Here is a 21,391-nt window from a genome sequence, read left to right as displayed (position 1 = left end):
TGAAAATTAATTAAGAAATTCAGTGAAGTGAAAAAGCATGAAGAGAAACTGATTGTGCAAGAAAGCGGTAAAGGTGTATTAACTTACCCTCCACCATGGTCCTAATGTCGTCAGGATGACTGTAGTAACGCGGATCAATTATAGGATAATCATATGGATCAGCTGAACGCAGTTTTATGTAACCTCTACTTCTTGGTCTGAGCAGAACAGGGTACATGCTGTATGCATCCTGCTTGATGTATGGTCTGTAGTAAGATTTAAACAGCTAAAAGGAAAAAAATAATAATAAATAAGATGTGACGAAAAACTACTATATAAATACGTATCACGCCCAATTATAGTAAGATATTAATAGTTAAAAAAAAAAAAAAAAAAAAAAAAAAAAAACCTGACAATATCATTGTTTTTCTAGAATGCCGAAACACTCCTTTTTCATTACAAGCTACCCATCATACAGGCATGTGCACAATGAGACCTCCAAATTCCATATTTTGAGGAGGTCTTATTTTAAAGGGTGTATTGCTTAAAGTAGCAAACATGTAAAAGTGAAGTACAAATGTATATACCGTGCAATACAAGGTGTGCCAATACAGTTCCAGGCTGTTGCTGTTGCGATCATGTTCGATGAGTTTGAAAATAAACTGAAATGGTACGTTGTAGTTCAAACTTCCTCCAACAGATAGTGGTACAGAGATTGTCCAGTAAGCTGACAAGTTGCAAGTAACAACCAGTAGCGTTAACGTTGCGTGTCATGATTTTGTGACACGAAACGTTGACGTAACTGTTGAAACGTTAAGTCGTGTGTTTGAATGGTATAAGCGGTTCAAAGACGGACGTGAGGACAAGTAGGTGCCGTCAATCCCTCGATATGAGGACACAGTTGCAAGAGTTCAGGAAATTGTGACAAGAGATCTTCGCTTGATCCTCAGATTGAAGGCTAATGAGTTGAATATAAATAAGTAGATCATTCGTTAAATTCTGAATGAAGATTTAGGGAAAAGGAAGAATGTGCAAAACTTGTGCTACACAGCCTCACGAATGAGCAGAAGCAACGAAGAGTGTCATCATGCGGAAGTTTTTGAAATCCACTGCATGCTCTGCAGCGGATTTCAAAATGATCACCAAGACCAAAAAAATTTCGTTTACAGGAGTCCAGGCAAGACGATGCTTATCACATTTTTTGACAAACGGTGTGATTCACAAGGAATTTTTACCTGAAGGAGAGAGTCTGTGCTGCGTTCTACGTACAGGTGCTTCAAAGACTAAAGGCGCATTTCCCCGGTTAGGCTGCAATTTCGAGGGAAAGGCAGCTGGTTGTTGTTGCACGACAATGCCCCCGCCCATTCCTCGCTTTTTTTGAAGGCATTTCTGACGAAACGTGGCATTGTACAAATCAACTACCTACTCCCGATCGAGCCACATTTAGGCCTTAGCCCCTTGTGTCGTTAAGCCCCAATGACAACAACAACACTCCCGATCTAGCACCAGAGGACTTCTTCCTCTTTCCCAAGGTGAAAACTGCCCTTAAAGAATATCGATTTCAGGATGTTGAGGACATAAAGAGAAACGTAACCGCCGAATTGAAAATAAGCACATGAAATGAAATCTCTTTCAGGCTCTGTAATTTAATGAATTAAACAAATTAGTTAATGTGTTTCATTTCAGGCGCATTAGCAAACAGTAATGATTCATTCATAATTTATAACAAAAAAAAAAAAGAAAACAACCACTGATGCTCGAACTGAAAACATTTGCTTTTTGCGCGTTCGCCATATTGCTCGTTCATTTGTCCAATCAGCGCGCAGCAACAAACAACATTCAGCACTTCAGTACAATATAATTGAATGTTATACTGAAGATGGATAGCCTATGAAATCTGGCAATTCTTCCCCCCCCATGCGTATCATATGGGCTCTATGTGATACGCATGGGGGAAGAATTGCCAGATTTCTGTTGGTCCTAGTTTAATGAAATTTGGAAAAGCTCAATAAATCACTCTAAGAGAGCCAAATATAAAACTTAATGAAAATCAGTCGACTGAGAATCGAGATATTACATGCGAATGGACAAAGAAATAATAATTGCCACATTTCTATTGGTCCAATCTTGATTAAATCGGGATGGCTCGATAAATTAGACAAATCTTTCTAAAAAAAAAAATCCCAAATATAAAATTATGAAAATTCATCCATTACGAGTAGAGTAGTTACGTGCGGACGGATGGACATAGTGAAGATAATAGGCGCTATTATATATGCTAATACGCCTAACAATTGTAGTATACTATCAAAGCTTTCGTAATGCAGTTTAGTTATTTCTTCCAGAATTTAATAATAATTGAACTATAACATGTATTTAATATTAGACTTAAAAGCAGCCGTATAGTTTTCTCAACGCCCCACCTCCCTCTTAGATGTTGGCGCCTCTTGAACTTCAAAATCGTCTTCCCAACGGTGCAGCACAGCCATGTGACGGTGGCTGTGCCACACTGTTGGGAAACACTAGTTTAAACCAAAATGAATGTCAGACGGATTGATGAGCGTAGTGACAGAATGCAAAAAAATGCATGAGATGATTATAATTGTCAGGGAACACAGAGGCCTACACTAAGTCCTCACGAGTCAATAATCAAATTATTCTCAAGGGGTTTGGTTATACATGATCAGGTAGATTATGAGAAGTCTTTGGGTAAGAGTGCAAAGAAAAGTAGCAAGCAATTCTTTGCGTATGTTAATACTATAAGAGAAGGAGTGAGCTACATTGGTTCACTGGATATGAATAGCATAACTGTTGATGATCCTGCGCAGGTTGCTGACAAACTGAATAGATATTATGCATCTATATTCACACATGAAGAAATTTAAAGATATGATTAGCAGGCTATCAAATGATATTAATTTGGGAGTTAATTGATTTTATAATAACTGAAAGGAAGGGGAAGATAAATTGCTGTAGCTAAAGTGAACAGAGAAGCTGCAAAAGAGGTAGTTAAACCATAATAATGAGAGCATCCTTAGATTTAGAAGTGCGTATGTATTGTGCGTATGTAATACATACGCACATCTGTCTATAGGCTTCACTAAAGCCTTCTGAATATAAAATACATACTGTATTTTATATTCAGAAGGTGGTTCAAAGAGCTAAGTTGGTAACTATAGACCTGTGAGATTGACCAGGGGAAATAATGGAATCAATAGTTAAAAAAGTAATGCAAGATCACCTTGATATGAGTGGAACCATATGGGAATCGCAGCATAATTTGTTAAAGGCAGATTATTCGTCACCAATCTGATTAGCAACAATGAGGTTATCACAAAGGAATTGGATGTAAAGAATAATTTTGACGTCATCTACTTTGATTTCACTAAAGTCTTTGTACTGCACACATGCGTGGTTGTATAAGGAGTAATGTCGGGTGGTCAGGAGCGGGAGTGCAGTAGCATGCGCTCTTTGAGTAGACCGGGGTTCAATCCCCTGACTGCTAAATACAGTACGGTACATCTGCCAACTCACACTGGACCGGCGTGGCAGATTATGGTCCATTGCGGGTTGGCAGATCTACCGTATTTAGCAGTCACAAAGCCTCCTTAACGAGATTGTTCAGGAGGCTTCCGTCCTGCATTGAATTGATAATAAATAAATTTTCTGTTTATACTCCGGGACGACCAAACGGTCAGAGAAGTTCACAAGATAGAGAGAATACAAGAAACAGCACCATATTCATCAGTCACGGGTTTGAACCCCGGTCACTTAAGGCACTGTACTGACGCACCCGCACACCTGACCACTCGGCTACGGCGGCCATCCCTTTGTATAAGGCAATGGTCAGCCGCGGTTTGAGTACTGCATACAGGTCTGGGGGGCCTCATTTTAGGAAGGATGTAGATTTGCTAGAACGAGCACAGAAAAGGGCAACCAGATTGGTGAGGGGAACGAAGGGATCCCTCTTACCAAGAAAAGCTTAAGCTCTGCAAATTGCAGCATCTGGAGACTAGGCATCTGCGAGGTGATCTGACTGAGGTGTATAAAGCCTTGAACGGGTTAAGCAGGCTCAATACTGATGGGATTCTTTCCCTTGCTCAGATTATGAACCTCAGAGGGCATGAATTCAAATTGGATTTGTAGAATAGATTGTGTGGAAATTTGCCTTTATTTAGTTGATTTTTGGAACAAACAATCAGTTCTTCAAAGAAGAACTGGACAAACTTTTAGAGCAAATGGATGTGTGAAATGGGATTTATTTAATTTTTTTTTTTTTTTTTTTTTGGCTAATGCTGTATAAGTATGCTTTCTTGCATCATATGCCTCTGCTAATGCTAATTAACCGCTGCACAGTGGTTCTTATTGAAGAAACTAATTGTTTTGTTAAAGTAAACAGCCTGCCCGTGCGTTCATTTGTTCGGAATTGCATTCACTTAGGAAAAATTTAAGCCAGGCCACTACTCCATCAAACATAAATACTGTAACGGTGTCATTATCTACAAGAGCAACTGTGATTTAAAAAAAAAAAAATCTGTGTCATTTTTAATGAGTGCAGAGCAATCATTAAAAATGACAAATAGCACAGCTGTAAAGGGAGCAAATCACGAAGTGACTCAACTTGTTTTAATGTTACCTGTGTCTTGATAGTTTGTTAAAAAAATAAAATAATTACAGAAATATTAAGTGTTGTGTAACATGATTGATAACTAATTATTGTAAGTAAATGCATTTTCCATATTGATTTGTTTTTTAAGTTGCCCACTACGAATTTTTAGGAATTTAGACGACACACTGAAACACTGAAATCTTTTCCATCCCTTAGTTAAGGAAAGTTTTTTTTTTTTTTTTTTTTTTGTTTTGATTTTTTTAAAATAAAATTAAATCAAATAAAAATTATCTGAAACGCTAAAATTGGCCGATATTCTACACACCTCGGGTGTCAGCCCGATTGTTTTCTGATGTGTAATTCCGCCATCGGAAGCAATAGAACCAGTCGCAAAATGAAACTGAATGTCAGGATAGTCATCTGAGTAATTGGCGTATTTTGTTTTTACAAAGCCCAGTGCCTCTAGTCCTCCTGGAACTGTCAAAGGACCTATTAAGAGAAAAAAAGAACAAAATATATTCTTAGAAATTACATTTTTTTTTTTTTTAATATTAATTCATTCATTTTATTTACTCACTTTATATCATTCAGTTTTCTTAACTAAATGACGAATAAGATGAACTCATTTCTAAGATAATTAAATGAAATGATAATTTGAGTTACTATAATTTCAACCAAACGTTACTGTAAACTTCGACCGAAAAAAAAAAAAAATCGTGTTGCACATTGTATTGCATTCAGGAACTGTAAAGTTCTGCACATTTTACATTACATTTTTACCTTTTTTAACATTTTTAATTAAATTTCATTACATTCTTACCAAAAAAAAAAAAAAAAGGTAAATTAAATCAAATAAAAATTATCTGAAACACTAAAATTGGCCAATATTCTACACACCATATATAAAAAACATTGACATTATTGACTGCCCTCGCAATTTTTTTTCGCTTGTGGCTCGAGGTACTCCAATTGCTACAGTGGGCCTTCGTTTCAACAACCATATTATGCAGTCCTCCATCCTACAATTCAATTTGACTAGCAGTGGAGCACTCGGAATATTATTGCCAACGAACATCGTGTATCGCTGCCAGATCCTGCTTAGTTGTTCTTTTCCTCTTTGTGTGTATGTGAACATTATGTCCTCATTCTATCACATGACAAACTCTATTTATGCCGCATTGTGGCATGCATTATTTGGTTGAAGAAGAGACGCACAGCCTCGAAAGCTACTTACGTTTTTAATTTTAATCGATTTTACCTTCGCTTATATTTTGTGATTTTAATATATTTTGTACTGTACGCATGGTCGCCGACAGGATATATTGCAAGGTGATGAATGTGGAAATAAATTTTTTGTTCATCAAATTTTCGAATACATGCAATATCCTATGTTTCAATAAATTAATGAAAATATTAAAAATTGTGTATTACTTCTAAATCCAAAATTCGCAAGGTGGTGCACTTGCAACACCTTGCACTATGATGCTGCCGGCGCACATGCACATTTTATACATACTATAAAATTTATATACACTATATATATATGTATATATATTTATCGTTTTAGTACATTATTTGTATTCGCTCTTCTTTTATTTTTAACTTATTTTTCTATATTTATTGAAATAAAGTTCAGTCGGTCGTCTCAAGTAATTTTATTGTTGTTAAAAATAGTCATGGCACAAGCCGGAAACCTGAAAAATCACTCTTTGATCAACGATTGCATTTGCCTTTAAGAATTCGTGCAAAAAAAAAATAAATAAATAAAATAAATAAATTTTTCTCTTTTAGTACTATCACTTATTCAGTAGGTCGCTTTAGAAAACAGCTGAGAGCGAAGAGAGATAAAGAATGCCCACTGTGCTTCATTAGATCCATTGTATTCTGGCTATAAAGTGCCATGACTCAGTGGCACTTTATAGTAACACTGAAAAAATAAAAGTAAATATTGTGGCAGAAGTAAAAACTGCTACTGGACCGTATGCAGCATTAATTTTTTAGTAGAAAAGTAAATACCGTTTTTTTCATTTATTACCGATTTATATTTATTTTATTACTGATTTGAATTTCTTTTTGATAACCGATGTTATAGATTACATGTTATATAAAGTACATATATTCGTAAGTCAACAGAACGAAGCACATAATCCCCACATGCACATAACAATTACCCTTTGGAACTCTTTCTACCTGGCTATAGGACGACTGAATATGCCAGAGAAATATTGGCTCCGGTTTCTGGTCTAGAAGGTTTTTGTTAGTGATTATTCAATTAATAAAATTATTTATTAAAATAAATAACCTTTTCGTCGTTGTCATGCAATTATAAACTTGAAATTATGCAATTAGGCCGATCTCTATTTTATTTAAATAACATGGAAAAGCAAAATGTTCTAACGATTTTTTAATTTATTTATCTTAGGCGGTACCAGTTAATCATCAGCTGCCTCAACTGGTTATATGGTTTATTTCTTCCATATATTTAATATATATGGAAGAAATTAACTTATTTAATTCCACACACCTGAGTTCACACCAAAGAAAAGTCTATCTTAACCACTCTTTATGAAATACTCCGTCATACAAAAAATAGGTTAATGGTATTAATAGCATATAAGGTACTGTAAATTCGGATATATACATTTTTATCTAAGCTTATGGAAGAATCGGCACAATAAACATTAGACACTTTTTCTCCCCCATATTAATTTCATTTTATATCTTCTTATGTAAAAGTAATGTCACTGTTCTTAACGATGCCTTTCTGTTTGTCCTCGGGATAGAATGGAGCACCGAATTCAAAACCACCCTATTTATTTTTTTATTTAGTAGTGAGCAAAAATTACAAGTGATAACTTAGCATTAATATTTATTTATTTAAAATACACTGTACTGCCACTTTATTGGTACACCCCTGCTGTGCACACAAATGGCTTGTCCCACAACGTTGCAAGTCACATGACCACAGTTGTGGATATAAATGCAGCAGAACAACCTTTCTAGTTTCAGTTAAGCGTACAAACCGTAGCAAGAATGGGGTAAAGGAGTGATCTAACGGACTTCGAACGTGGCATGGTAGTAGGTGCAAGACGTGCTGGACAAAGCATCTCTGACACGGCAGTTCTCCTGAACTTTTCACGCACCACAGTTTCAAGGGTGTGTAGAGAATGGTGCAACGAACAGAAAACACCCTATGAACGGCACTCCTGTGGAAGAAAATCGCTTGTTGATGAGAGAGGTCAGAGGAAGATCGCTAGAATTGTGCAAGCAAACAGACGGGCCACAATGTCACACATCACGTCAGAATACAAACTTGGTGCCCAGAACAAAATATCGCAACGGACCACTAGTCGCACTTTGTCGCGAATGGGCTACAACAGCCGACGGCCACATCGAATACCTTTGTTATTAATGAAGAACAAGAGAGCACGCCTCCTGTGGGCACATGAACACCAGCACTGGACTATCGATGATTGGAAAACAGTTGCTTGGTCTGACGAGTCGAAGTTCCTGGTGCATCATGTTGATGGAAGGCTCAGAATTTGGCGAAAACAACATGAATCCATGGACCCATCATGTCAGACGACTACTGTTCGAGGTGGTGGGGGCAGTGTTATGGTGAGGGGAATGTTTTCTTGGCACACGTTGGGTCCATTGATACCCATAGATTCACGTCTGAATGTCACATCGTACCTAAACATCGTTGCTGACCAAGTGCATCCGTTCATGTTGACAGTTTATCCTCTGTCAGATGGTTACTTCCAGCAGGATAATGCGCCGGTGCACAAAGCCCGAATTACTATGGAATGGTTCCAGGAACATGACAATGACTTTTGTTTGCTGCAGTGGCCCGCTCAGTCCGCGGACCTCAATCCTATTGAACATCTTTGGGATGAGCTGGAAAGGGCTGTTTGCTGCAGGCCTACACCTCCCTCGAATCTCAAGGAATTGCGTGACACACTCATGTCTGCATGGTACTCCATTACTGCACAAAGTTTTTTCAGCATCTTATTCAATCCATGCCAAGACGAATTCAGGATGTTTTGAAGGCTAAAGGAGGCTCAACACGCTACTGGTTAGGTGTACCTAATAAAGTGGCAGCACAGTGTATATATAGATACTTTTATATGTATAAAAAACATTTATATACAGTACTTTCTTATAATGGCAAAAAATATAAAACTGAAACCGACTGCGTTACTCTATGAATATGAGCAGCATTAATACATTATGCCTGTTTTTCGAGAACAACCCAGTGGGGTATAGTCATGCAGCTCGTCAGCTGCATGACTATACTGTACTCTGTTATATCGGCGTCAAAAACGAAAATTAGCGACCTTTGTTATTACGTGCGAGAAATTTCACTTCTCCACAGTACATGGAGATGGGGGAAATCCCCGTACATTGTTAAAATCATTGTCAGGTAAACTGATAAAGATTGTGCATGTATAATTATTCCTTAAGATCCTTCAATGAGAAAGTATTTTTCTTTTGAAGCACATTCATTGATATTCTTTCTGACACTATAGTAAGCATGCATTTAAAAATGTTCTTGTTTATACTCCGGCACAACCACCAGGTCGGTGGAGTGTACAATAAATCATCAATACAAATGTTAATCATATTTAGTCATCACGGGCTTGAACCCCGGTCTACTCAAAGAGCGTGTGCTGTTGCACTCACGCTCCTGACCACTGGGCTACGTCAGGCCACATTAACATCACAGTAAATGACAACATTTGTTGTGACTTTGTTTACATTTTTAATCATTAGCAATGTCTTTTAGTTACTATAAATATTTACAGATGTAAATAATTTCATTTGTTTAGTGCATAATCGAAACGTTTTTCTCCAAAACTGCTTAGGCCAGGAGTACTTCTCAAATTAAATCATTTAAATAACTAGGTACACCTCTAAAACTAATTTTGATTGGGCATGGTTAAAATTATCAAGATGATTCAACTAATTTATATAAAATCCTCTTCCGTTTTTACTGCTGCATTTTGTTTTTGCATTGGGAGAAACGAATAATCGGATACCTGCATCTCGATCTAATCTTATAACCAATCAACCTATTTTAGTTCTCAAAATTCCATGGCAGTTTGAAAAAATCACAGGTTTAATTCCCTCTGGAAAATCAGCCCTGATTGATTGACTCAGGTAGGGAGGTAAGGGGTTAGAATCAACGTAGGAACAAATTTCGCTGACTTCTATCATGGTTGACGCTCTATCGAAGGTGATCACGAGCTAAAAAACAAACCCATGTACACTAAAGAACACTGAAACAGAATAAAAACTCTCCACAACCTCTTTTTTATGTATAACTTTCGCGAAACCGTAACGTGAATCACCGAAAGTTGCTGATGATAACGAAAATCCGTGAACGTTGATCACCAGGGTCGACACAGCTCTCGAGTATCGTGTGCTGTTGACAAATAGGTGTAGTATACTTATGTCACTATACCTGCTTCGGAATGCTTGAATTGCCAAAATTGTATATGTTATTGTAATTCTTATGAATAAAATATGCTTCAAACCTACAACTGTACTTACTTTTGTAGTACCGGTACGATTTTGTCGGTTTATTTATTTCTTATTGATTTTTTAAAATTGATATTTAAGTAAAATAAATCGGAAATTCTACTTCTGTATATTATAAAAGTACCGCACAATTCATTTGAACAGAAATCGCAGTTGAAAGCGCATTTTATTCATAAGAATTACAATAACGTATATAGTTTTCGTAATTCACACTTTCAGAAAAGTATAGAAAGCATAAAGAAATGATTCATGAGCCCACCGAGAAGCTCACTGTAATTCATTGATTTACATCAGAAATGCACAGACTGTCACTAGGCTAGAAAAGGTATTTCAGTGAACGAGTTGGCGCAAACTTTGCTTGTTCAAGTACACACATTAACCCTCTAATTATTTAGTTTAGTTTCAGCATTTAGTTTGGGCTCAGCATCTCCACATTTAAGATATAAAAAAGTGAAATGCTTACCTTTCCTGTAGTATACATATTTAGCAACGTCGAACGGATTTGTAAGTCGCTTCGGCACCAAGGTAATGGGCTTGTTAACAAGGAACTCGAGACCCCCGGGAAAGATATGATCTTGTAAGTTGTAACCAACAGGCAGATCAGCGATTACCGGAATCTGGAATATATATATATTCTTGAATTAGAGGTGCTGTAAAGCAGTTTGGATTCTTACTAACAAAATAGAAATTGGCATCATGAAAATTCATTTCCTTTGAGAATTAAAGAAAACACGGAGTATTTGTCAAATAGCTCTTCTGTGAGTTGCTATGGTATTTTATTATGAAGATCAATTACTCACTTCTCTAAAAGGAAGTTTTGGCTTGGAGGAGAATTTCAACATCACTCTTACAGATGCTTCAAGAACTATTGCCACAATTTCAGCTGTTGTTTTCCTGCATTGAATGTATTTATCAGGGAATTGTTTAAGAAATATGAGTAGTAAATATTGTATATAAGAATAAGCAATAACTTTTGAGTGGAATGCACAAGCTGTTTCTGGATGCCATTTCTTTTTATCTCTAAATAAGTAATCGTTTAGTGTTTTGCGTTTATTTTTTCTGTTTACCCCTGTGCCATTGTTTGAAGCTGATTTTTGGCCTTGTGTCGCAAATTAGCACGGCTACTTCAGTAACTATTTCCTGACTCTACCTCCTTGTTTATACGCCTTCACAAACAAAGAAATAGGTTTTTGTAAAAAAAATCTCGAGGTTCTTCTGCCAATCCAGCTTATTGTAGGATATCTTCCTGGTGCAGTCCAACCCTGGTTACAACTCTAACAACAATGTGGAAATTTTGTTTTTGAGCAAGAACAGTGTCGTGGCATTGGACCAGGGAGATGTAAAAAATCTTGAACTCTCCTCGGAACTTGCGATGCATGATACATGAGCGTGTAGTACGCGTATTCTGTATGAATATTGTGGGGGTGTCAGAAACGCTACTTGTTATTTTTGGTTTTTTTTAGGAGCATTAGCAACTAAGGCCATATTGCTCCGAGAATATGCGGTGGTCATTCCCTGACCTTTCCGCATCTTCCGTATTTGGTGGTCATGGGCTCGAACCCCGTTCTAATCAAGAAGCGTGTGCTACGCATTGCTGCTCCCTCCCACCTGGCTACGGAGGCGCCAGAAACGCTGCGTGTAATAATACGACGTAGTGAACTACACAGGCGTTTTTTGCCAGTCTCAAAATGGATTTCATTCAGGTCAGTTGTGTGTCAGTACTTTGTGTCTATTTTTTATTTGTTTTTATTTTTTATGAAAATTCCAAACACGAAAGGTATCAAAAACTATAGTACTTAGTACTATAGGTTTTGATACCTTTCGAAGGGAGGAAGGGGATGCCGGAAACTTTGCTCTTGTGACTAAACATGGGTTTCACCACTTCTAGTCTCCAATAAGCAAAGTGGTGGTATTGCACCGATTGATAAGAGTTTTATCTACCACCTAGTGTTAAGTATTATATTATAGTACTGTATTATGTTATTAGTGCTATTTTATATTAGTACTAGTAGTGATTCTAGTTAGTATTAGTAGTACCGTGCATGGGTTGGGGGAGGGGATGCTGGAAACTTTGCTCCGGTGGCTATTTAAAAATAAAATAAATTAAGAGAAATCGTTGTTGGTAGGTCTACCTAGAGATTAAGGGCATTCTAAGTACTTTTTTTTTTTTTTTTAATCTTCGCCATATAAATTCAGTGAACTAAAAGTATCCCGAAAAATTCTTTTCATATTACTCTACAATAGTTTGAGTTCTTGGCATTCCCGAGTGAGAAAATCAACTCAGGATTGTATAATTTTGGAAAATGGAATATCGTGTACTTCTTTACGGATTAACAATAATGGTTTAAAAGTAAATTTGGACAAATGCTATACAATTTCAATATCAGACTACATAAAAAAGAAAGAATTACTTATCCTTATAAAATTAATGGTGATGTGATAAAAAGAGTATATGAGGTTTTAGACTTAGGAATATGGTTCCTCTGCCAATGGGACTTTTTTAATTTTCATATTAAAAAGATTACTGCAAAAGCTTCTAAGTCCCTTGGATTATTAAAAATATTATTTTTGACATAGAACTAATAAAAACTGCATGTATGATTATTATTAACCCAGTTCTTGAATGTGCATCACAGATTTGGAACCCCCATACTTTAATACTTATCAAACAGCTGGAACATATTCAGAGATCCATGATTAGATTTTTAGTGTACAAATCAAGATTAGAAATGAAAGAAAAATCATATAAAGAATGGTACACTTATTTCAATATTATACCACTTTATCAAAGAAGGCTGTTGCTGACTGCAAGTGCTTTATGTATTTAATTAATGATAAGTTGGATGCCCCTGAGCCACTCTGCCTGATAAATTTTGGATGCCCACAAAGAATATTGAAAAGGCATGATTTATTTGTACAAGGCCATTCAGAACTAATCATTTAAGTTTGATGATTTTTTTTCAATAGGACTGCTAGATTATTAAATGAATCCAATATTGATATTTTAACCAAGCATATTAATATTAAAAATGAAATTAAAAGGTTCTATCAACAAAAGGAAAAGAAATATATTTTTTAAATTCAGATCTTTGTCTATAGATATGACTGACTTCAGTATTTAATATGTCTATACATTTATGTATGTAATCAGGACAGAGCGGTCTACTAAAAATAAATAAAAAGTATAATAAATTAATAACTTTATAAATTAAAATTTCAAAAATTAATCAGAGTTAATCAGGTGTTAATATGAAATGTTTATAACTTTAGATAAAGTGACAAATGTAATATTAGAAAATCATTTATTTTTTATAGTCTTTGTACTTTCAATTTAAATGAAAATTTCTTTGTTTTTTAATATGTTGTATTATACTCTATTTTTTATTGATATTTAATGTATATGTATTATAATATATAGTGTTTCTCCTCTGTAAGGCTTAGGCTGTTTTGGAGCAATAAAAAAAAAATCCTTAAAACTAATAACAAATTGAAAAGAGAGACGTCGTTATTTTGTTTTTATTGTCTCCTCTAAGCATAATTCATTTTTGTTGTGCTAGCTGGATTTAAACCTCTTAGTTAATACGTCACTCACAGCAGAAGAAACTTTGCCTTAGCAACAAGTTGTCCTGTTATTGCGTTCCTTTTTTAGCATCGCCAAATAGATTTTTGTCTGTTTTTTCTTTCTTTCTTTAAAAGAAACTGTCTGATTAGGATCAGTGAGTTTCGAAAGAGGTTATCATAGCGGTATCCATCATTTAAATAAATGGCAGATCAATCATTTGTTTAAAAATAGTGAAATAAATATCAAGACAACTCGTTGTAAAGTTGTTACTTTGGTTTTTAGAACCAACAGCAATTAGGCCATTTTGCGCCAATGGTTGCTATGAACAAGTGTATCTGCTCACTGGCTGGCGCCTCCTTGGGCAGGAGGAGCAGTGCGTAGCACACGCTTCTTGATTAGACCGGTGTTTGAGCCTGTGACCACCAAATACAGAGGATGCGGAAAGGTCAGGGAATGATCACCGCATATCCCCGGAGAAATATGGCCTTAGATGCTAATGCTCCTAAAAACCAAATAGCTCACTGGCTGTTTTGTTATGTTAGCAGGAACGTTTGGTCTATCCGAAAAACCCGGAACAACTGACGGGAAAAAGCCCACCCCTTCGGCTGCAATCGGTTAACCACAGCCCGATTCCTATAGTATGCAATGCGATTCGAATTCAGACTTCTCCAAACGAACGACAGTGATATTATACTACCGCCTGCTATATTAGTTAACAATCCAGTTTCCATTCTGGATCTGGTTGTGAGCGATAAAACTATCATATTAAGTAGATAGTTTAAATGTTGGCCACAGAAGGCAAGAAGACAGTCCTCCCAACTTCATATTATAATTTCAATAAGGCAGATAACAATAACCATTTTATAATTCTGAAACTAACTTTGTATGGTGACTTGATAAAATACTTTCCAGTTTTATACTTTTTATTTTATTGCGTAATATAATATCTAGATGAAAATAGTGAAATAAATATCAAGACAACTCGTTGTAAAGTTGTTACTTTGGTTTTTAGAACCAATAGCAATTTAAGGTGGTAGATGACTTTCATCAACCGGTGAAATACCACCACTTTGCTTATTGGAGGCTTGAAGTGGCGAAACCTATGTTTAGTCTCAAGAGCAAAGTTTTCGGCACCCCCCCCCCCATACTTCTCCTTCAACCCATGCACGGTACTAAGTACTATAGGTTTTGATACCTTTCGTGTTTGGGGTTTTCATAAAAAAAAAAAAAAAAAAAAATCAGATAGCGTACAGAAAAGCAAGTATCAGAAATTTAGGGTTAGTTAATAAATTTTGCAACAGCAACATTGTTAAATAGTTGATATGGCAGCAGCAGAACTTTGCTACTAAGTTCAGAAAGCGTGTTGGCCGTTCATCTAGGTCCAAAACCTGTGTTGGCAGAACATTGCATGCAACGTTCTACCCGCTCACGACGAAACGAAAGCCACCCTGAAATTCAGCGGGTGTCCAGTAATTTTCTGGTGAAAACTTATCGAGAGATAAATAATTATGGGGAAAGAGGGAGTGGGTGGTTTACTAATACCCATTTCGTTAAAATGTTCGTTGGAATGCTCACTGAAATAACTGAGAGTGGAAGAGGGAAATATTTTTGCAGGTGAACGATTTTAGATTTATCAAAGGAAAAAAACGTTAATGTGGCGAAGTCTTCAGAAGCTATATAATAAGTGTTATGTATTGACAATACGAAATTTTTAGAAATCTTCAAGTACCGTGTTAATGGACTAGAAAGGAATAGCGAAAGCTTAAAAAGCGGTACTCACCTTGAAATTAATCTGCGATGGTTTACTTAGGAAGCGTGGTTAATGTTTAAGTTGAATTGTTGAATTGAAAATTAAAAGGGAGGGAAGTAGATAAAAGTTGACTGAGTTAAATAGGCGCAAGGAAATAGAAGTGTACACATCCAATCCTTGGTTGTCATCGAAATAAAGAGAAGAAGGAATGATTAAAAACTATGTAAGTGAATCCGATGAAGCCAATAGTCTTTACGAGGACTTTCGTTAGTTAGAGAACGTCTTCAGTTGGCAATGTGTGGGGAGAGAACGCGCGTGATATTTTAAGAATAAAAAATTATACTCTCGTGATGCCTTTTTTGACATGTGGGAACTTTAATCTCGAGAGGTTCCAAATTGGGGAAAGATTGAAGGGGAGTTTAGAATTTAGAATTTTGAGGTTAGAGTGGTGCTTGTACCATTCAATAACTAGGGCTTCATATTGGAGTATTCTGTAACTGGATTTTAGTTTAATGATTGAAATGGCAGAGTCGATGAGCGGGTTGTGGTTGTGAGTCTGGGCATGAGTTGTAAGTTCTGTGACAGATTGGTTGGACATGAGACTATGAAAATGGTAGTATGCACGGGTATTGGATGTTTTTGATGAGCCAAATTTAGTAGTGGTACTTCCGATATAACATGTGTTGCAGTTTGGTTGACAATTGATGAGGTATATAATATTATTAAGGTCGTTTGTAGGATATTTGTATGAGTCTTTATAGGTGCTGAAGAAGGATCCTAATTTGTTGTAGGTGGAAAAAACAAGGGAGATATCAGTGTTGTTAAATAGGCGTCGGAACTGTCCTGCTAGTTCATTGTGGTAAGGGAGGACTATGCGGATGTTTGTTTTATTTTTGTCTTTGGTTGGGGTGTTAGATTTAATTTTATTTTTAGCGTTAAGGATTGTATTTAAAATAAGTTGGTGGGGGTAACCTCTGGATATAAATTTGTCGGTGATATACTGTATTTCATTGTGAAGGTCAGTGGGTAAGGAACTGTACTTTAGTGCATTGTGAATTTGGTTATATAAGACTGCCTTTTTAGTGTTTAGAGGGTGATGAGAAGCAAAATGTAAGTATTTACCGGTGTTTGTATTTTTCCTGAAAATTTTCGTATTTAATTTTGTGCCTGTTATATAGATAGTAAGATTAAGGAAATTAATCTGATTATTTTGTCCAATTTCAAGGGTGAATTTAAGTCTATCGTGTACAGAGTTAAGTTTTATGAAGAGGTTATCAATAATGGATCTGTTGCCTATTACAAGAATGTCGTCGGCATAGCGCATGTATAGTTTTAGTTCAGGGGGAAAGGGGTGTAGAATTTGGCTTTCAATGGCGGCTAGGTAGATTTCAGATAATGGGGCTGAAATCCCTAGTCCCATTGGTAAGCCAAATATTTGTTGAAAGATTTTTTTGTTGAATCTAAAAAATCTTGCTTCTAATAGAAGGGTGGTGAGTTCAAGGATATGGTCTATAGAAAGGGAGGTACGTTTTGTTAAGGTATCGTCTGTTTCTAAGAATTTGCGTAGGGCTTGTAAAGTAAATGGGATATGGACATTCGTGTAAAGAGAAGTAACGTCATAGGAAGCTAGGATGTCTGTATCGGATATTGTGATATTATTAATTTTTTGAAAAGCTTGATTGGTGTTATTGATCTTGAATGTGGAAAATTTAGTAAGGGGGGTTATGATTTTAACCAGGAAGGAGGATAAATTAGCGAAAGCTGAATTGCTGTATGATACAATTGGTCTTAAAGGGTGGTCAGCTTTGTGTAACTTGATAATCCCAAACATGTGGGGGAGGATGTTATTGCGAATTCCAATTTGCTGTAGTGTGGAAAGGTTGATTTCCTTATTTTGCCTGAGTTTCCTGAGAATTATATCGAGTTTATTTTTGAGTCTTGTGATGTTATGGTTATTAACATTTATGTATGTGTTTGGGTCTGCTAAGATGGATTCTAATTTTTCGGTGTAGATGTCTTTATCTATTATAACGATCGTATCACTTTTATCAGCTTTTTGAATAATAACGTTAGAATTTTTACTGAGTTTGTGTAAATCCATAAGCTGTTGTTTTTTTATATTAGAGCAGGAAGAAAGTTTGGTATTAATAATACTATTTGTTTGGTGCATTAGGCGCCATTTATCGGGATGATGTTCGAGTTTGGACTGGAGTTCAACGATGCAGTCTTTTATAGGGTAATGTTGATTTTTGATGGCAAAATTAAAGCCATATTCCAGGCCAGAAAGTTCAGCGGGTGTAAAGGATTTGGAAGAGAGGTTAACAGTGGTGATTTTTGTGGGGGAACGAGTCGTAAGGGAATTCCATTTTTTATTATGTCTTTGTGTTATTTCTTGGTTGGTAGCATTAATACGTATATTGTTTTTGTTGGTGAACTCGATCCAGGCATGAGGGGTCATTTCTTTTTTAAGGTAAAATCTGAGTTGGTGTATACTATTTAAAAGGCTATATTTTTTGTTATATCTCTTCCTGATTTCTTCACGGATGATCATAATAGATGTGCGGTGTATGATATGGGGATATTTTTTGCAATTATTTTTAGGAAAAATGCGGGCAAATTTAGGGATGATATTGTGGTGGAGGCATTTTTGTAAAAAGGCAATGTGTAACTTATTGGAAAAATATTTGATGAGTATACTGGTTAGTTGAGTTTTTTTATGATTATAAGACATGTCTAAAGGCATCAGAGAGAATAAAGAATGTGAAAAAATTAAAATTGGAGGGGCGGTGCAGATAAGGTGTCGGTTATTACCGTTAAAAATATCTTATTAAATTTGACAATACGAAATTTTTAGAAATCTTCAAGTACCGTGTTAATGGACTAGAAAGGAATAGCGAAAGCTTAAAAATAAGTTACACATTGCCTTTTTACAAAAATGCCTCCACCACAATATCATCCCTAAATTTGCCCGCATTTTTCCTAAAAATAATTGCAAAAAATATCCCCATATCATACACCGCACATCTATTATGATCATCCGTGAAGAAATCAGGAAGAGATATAACAAAAAATATAGCCTTTTAAATAGTATACACCAACTCAGATTTTACCTTAAAAAAGAAATGACCCCTCATGCCTGGATCGAGTTCACCAACAAAAACAATATACGTATTAATGCTACCAACCAAGAAATAACACAAAGACATAATAAAAAATGGAATTCCCTTACGACTCGTTCCCCCACAAAAATCACCACTGTTAACCTCTCTTCCAAATCCTTTACACCCGCTGAACTTTCTGGCCTGGAATATGGCTTTAATTTTGCCATCAAAAATCAACATTACCCTATAAAAGACTGCATCGTTGAACTCCAGTCCAAACTCGAACATCATCCCGATAAATGGCGCCTAATGCACCAAACAAATAGTATTATTAATACCAAACTTTCTTCCTGCTCTAATATAAAAAAACAACAGCTTATGGATTTACACAAACTCAGTAAAAATTCTAACGTTATTATTCAAAAAGCTGATAAAGGTGATACGATCGTTATAATAGATAAAGACATCTACACCGAAAAATTAGAATCCATCTTAGCAGACCCAAACACATACATAAATGTTAATAACCATAACATCACAAGACTCAAAAATAAACTCGATATAATTCTCAGGAAACTCAGGCAAAATAAGGAAATCAACCTTTCCACACTACAGCAAATTGGAATTCGCAATAACATCCTCCCCCACATGTTTGGGATTATCAAGTTACACAAAGCTGACCACCCTTTAAGACCAATTGTATCATACAGCAATTCAGCTTTCGCTAATTTATCCTCCTTCCTGGTTAAAATCATAACCCCCCTTACTAAATTTTCCACATTCAAGATCAATAACACCAATCAAGCTTTTCAAAAAATTAATAATATCACAATATCCGATACAGACATCCTAGCTTCCTATGACGTTACTTCTCTTTACACGAATGTCCATATCCCATTTACTTTACAAGCCCTACGCAAATTCTTAGAAACAGACGATACCTTAACAAAACGTACCTCCCTTTCTATAGACCATATCCTTGAACTCACCACCCTTCTATTAGAAGCAAGATTTTTTAGATTCAACAAAAAAATCTTTCAACAAATATTTGGCTTACCAATGGGACTAGGGATTTCAGCCCCATTATCTGAAATCTACCTAGCCGCCATTGAAAGCCAAATTCTACACCCCTTTCCCCCTGAACTAAAACTATACATGCGCTATGCCGACGACATTCTTGTAATAGGCAACAGATCCATTATTGATAACCTCTTCATAAAACTTAACTCTGTACACGATAGACTTAAATTCACCCTTGAAATTGGACAAAATAATCAGATTAATTTCCTTAATCTTACTATCTATATAACAGGCACAAAATTAAATACGTAAATTTTCAGGAAAAATACAAACACCGGTAAATACTTACATTTTGCTTCTCATCACCCTCTAAACACTAAAAAGGCAGTCTTATATAACCAAATTCACAATGCACTAAAGTACAGTTCCTTACCCACTGACCTTCACAATGAAATACAGTATATCACCGACAAATTTATATCCAGAGGTTACCCCCACCAACTTATTTTAAATACAATCCTTAACGCTAAAAATAAAATTAAATCTAACACCCCAACCAAAGACAAAAATAAAACAAACATCCGCATAGTCCTCCCTTACCACAATGAACTAGCAGGACAGTTCCGACGCCTATTTAACAACACTGATATCTCCCTTGTTTTTTCCACCTACAACAAATTAGGATCCTTCTTCAGCACCTATAAAGACTCATACAAATATCCTACAAACGACCTTAATAATATTATATACCTCATCAATTGTCAACCAAACTGCAACACATGTTATATCGGAAGTACCACTACTAAATTTGGCTCATCAAAAACATCCAATACCCGTGCATACTACCATTTTCATAGTCTCATGTCCAACCAATCTGTCACAGAACTTACAACTCATGCCCAGACTCACAACCACAACCCGCTCATCGACTCTGCCATTTCAATCATTAAACTAAAATCCAGTTACAGAATACTCCAATATGAAGCCCTAGTTATTGAATGGTACAAGCACCACTCTAACCTCAAAATTCTAAATTCTAAACTCCCCTTCAATCTTTCCCCAATTTGGAACCTCTCGAGATTAAAGTTCCCACATGTCAAAAAAGGCATCACGAGAGTATAATTTTTTATTCTTAAAATATCACGCGCGTTCTCTCCCCACACATTGCCAACTGAAGACGTTCTCTAACTAACGAAAGTCCTCGTAAAGACTATTGGCTTCATCGGATTCACTTACATAGTTTTTAATCATTCCTTCTTCTCTTTATTTCGATGACAACCAAGGATTGGATGTGTACACTTCTATTTCCTTGCGCCTATTTAACTCAGTCAACTTTTATCTACTTCCCTCCCTTTTAATTTTCAATTCAACAATTCAACTTAAACATTAACCACGCTTCCTAAGTAAACCATCGCAGATTAATTTCAAGGTGAGTACCGCTTTTTAAGCTTTCGCTATTCCTTTCTAGTGTTATGTATTGATAAAAGTTGTGGAGAAGGGAAAGTAAAATGGAGGGAAGACAAACTGTAAAGATGCAAGAGGTAGTACAGTTACAAATTGAAAAAGTAAAGCATAATAATAAAAGATAAATAATACATTTTAAACGTAAGAGAGAAATATATACATAGAATATTGTCGTATATCGAACAATCTTATCGTCTCTTCAAGTGTCAACCACCAGAATTGCACGAAAAAACGATATTGTCGTTGTTTCTTTGCAATCCTTTTTTTATGGCTAGTCTTCGCCATATACTAATACATGCTAACAAATAATATTTTATTTAATATATATGTACAGGGTGATTCACTACTAGTGCGACAAACTTGCA

At 35.8% G+C, this 21,391-nt stretch overlaps 1 protein-coding gene across 1 annotated transcript in view; it reads right to left on the bottom strand.

Annotated features, from left to right (window-relative positions):
• The window catches only part of LOC150085923 (glucose dehydrogenase [FAD, quinone]-like), an 88,149-nt gene that overhangs the window by 30,304 nt on the left and 36,454 nt on the right, over positions 1-21,391 (bottom strand). Inside the window, exons 7-9 of the mRNA XM_090374742.1 lie at positions 10,593-10,746; positions 4,914-5,077; positions 88-265 (exon numbers count right to left, since the gene is read on the bottom strand). Of these exons, the coding sequence (XP_090230868.1) occupies positions 88-265; positions 4,914-5,077; positions 10,593-10,746 (496 nt within the window). The remainder of the gene's footprint in view (positions 1-87; positions 266-4,913; positions 5,078-10,592; positions 10,747-21,391) is intronic.

The sequence above is a fragment of the Mastigoproctus giganteus genome, chromosome 5 (genome assembly GCF_048544385.1).
Source record: "Mastigoproctus giganteus isolate SK-2022 chromosome 5, ASM4854438v1, whole genome shotgun sequence".
NCBI lineage: Eukaryota > Metazoa > Arthropoda > Arachnida > Uropygi > Thelyphonidae > Mastigoproctus > Mastigoproctus giganteus.
The sequence above is the reverse complement of the archived record's forward strand: the minus strand, read 5'-3'. Positions and strand labels throughout refer to the sequence as shown.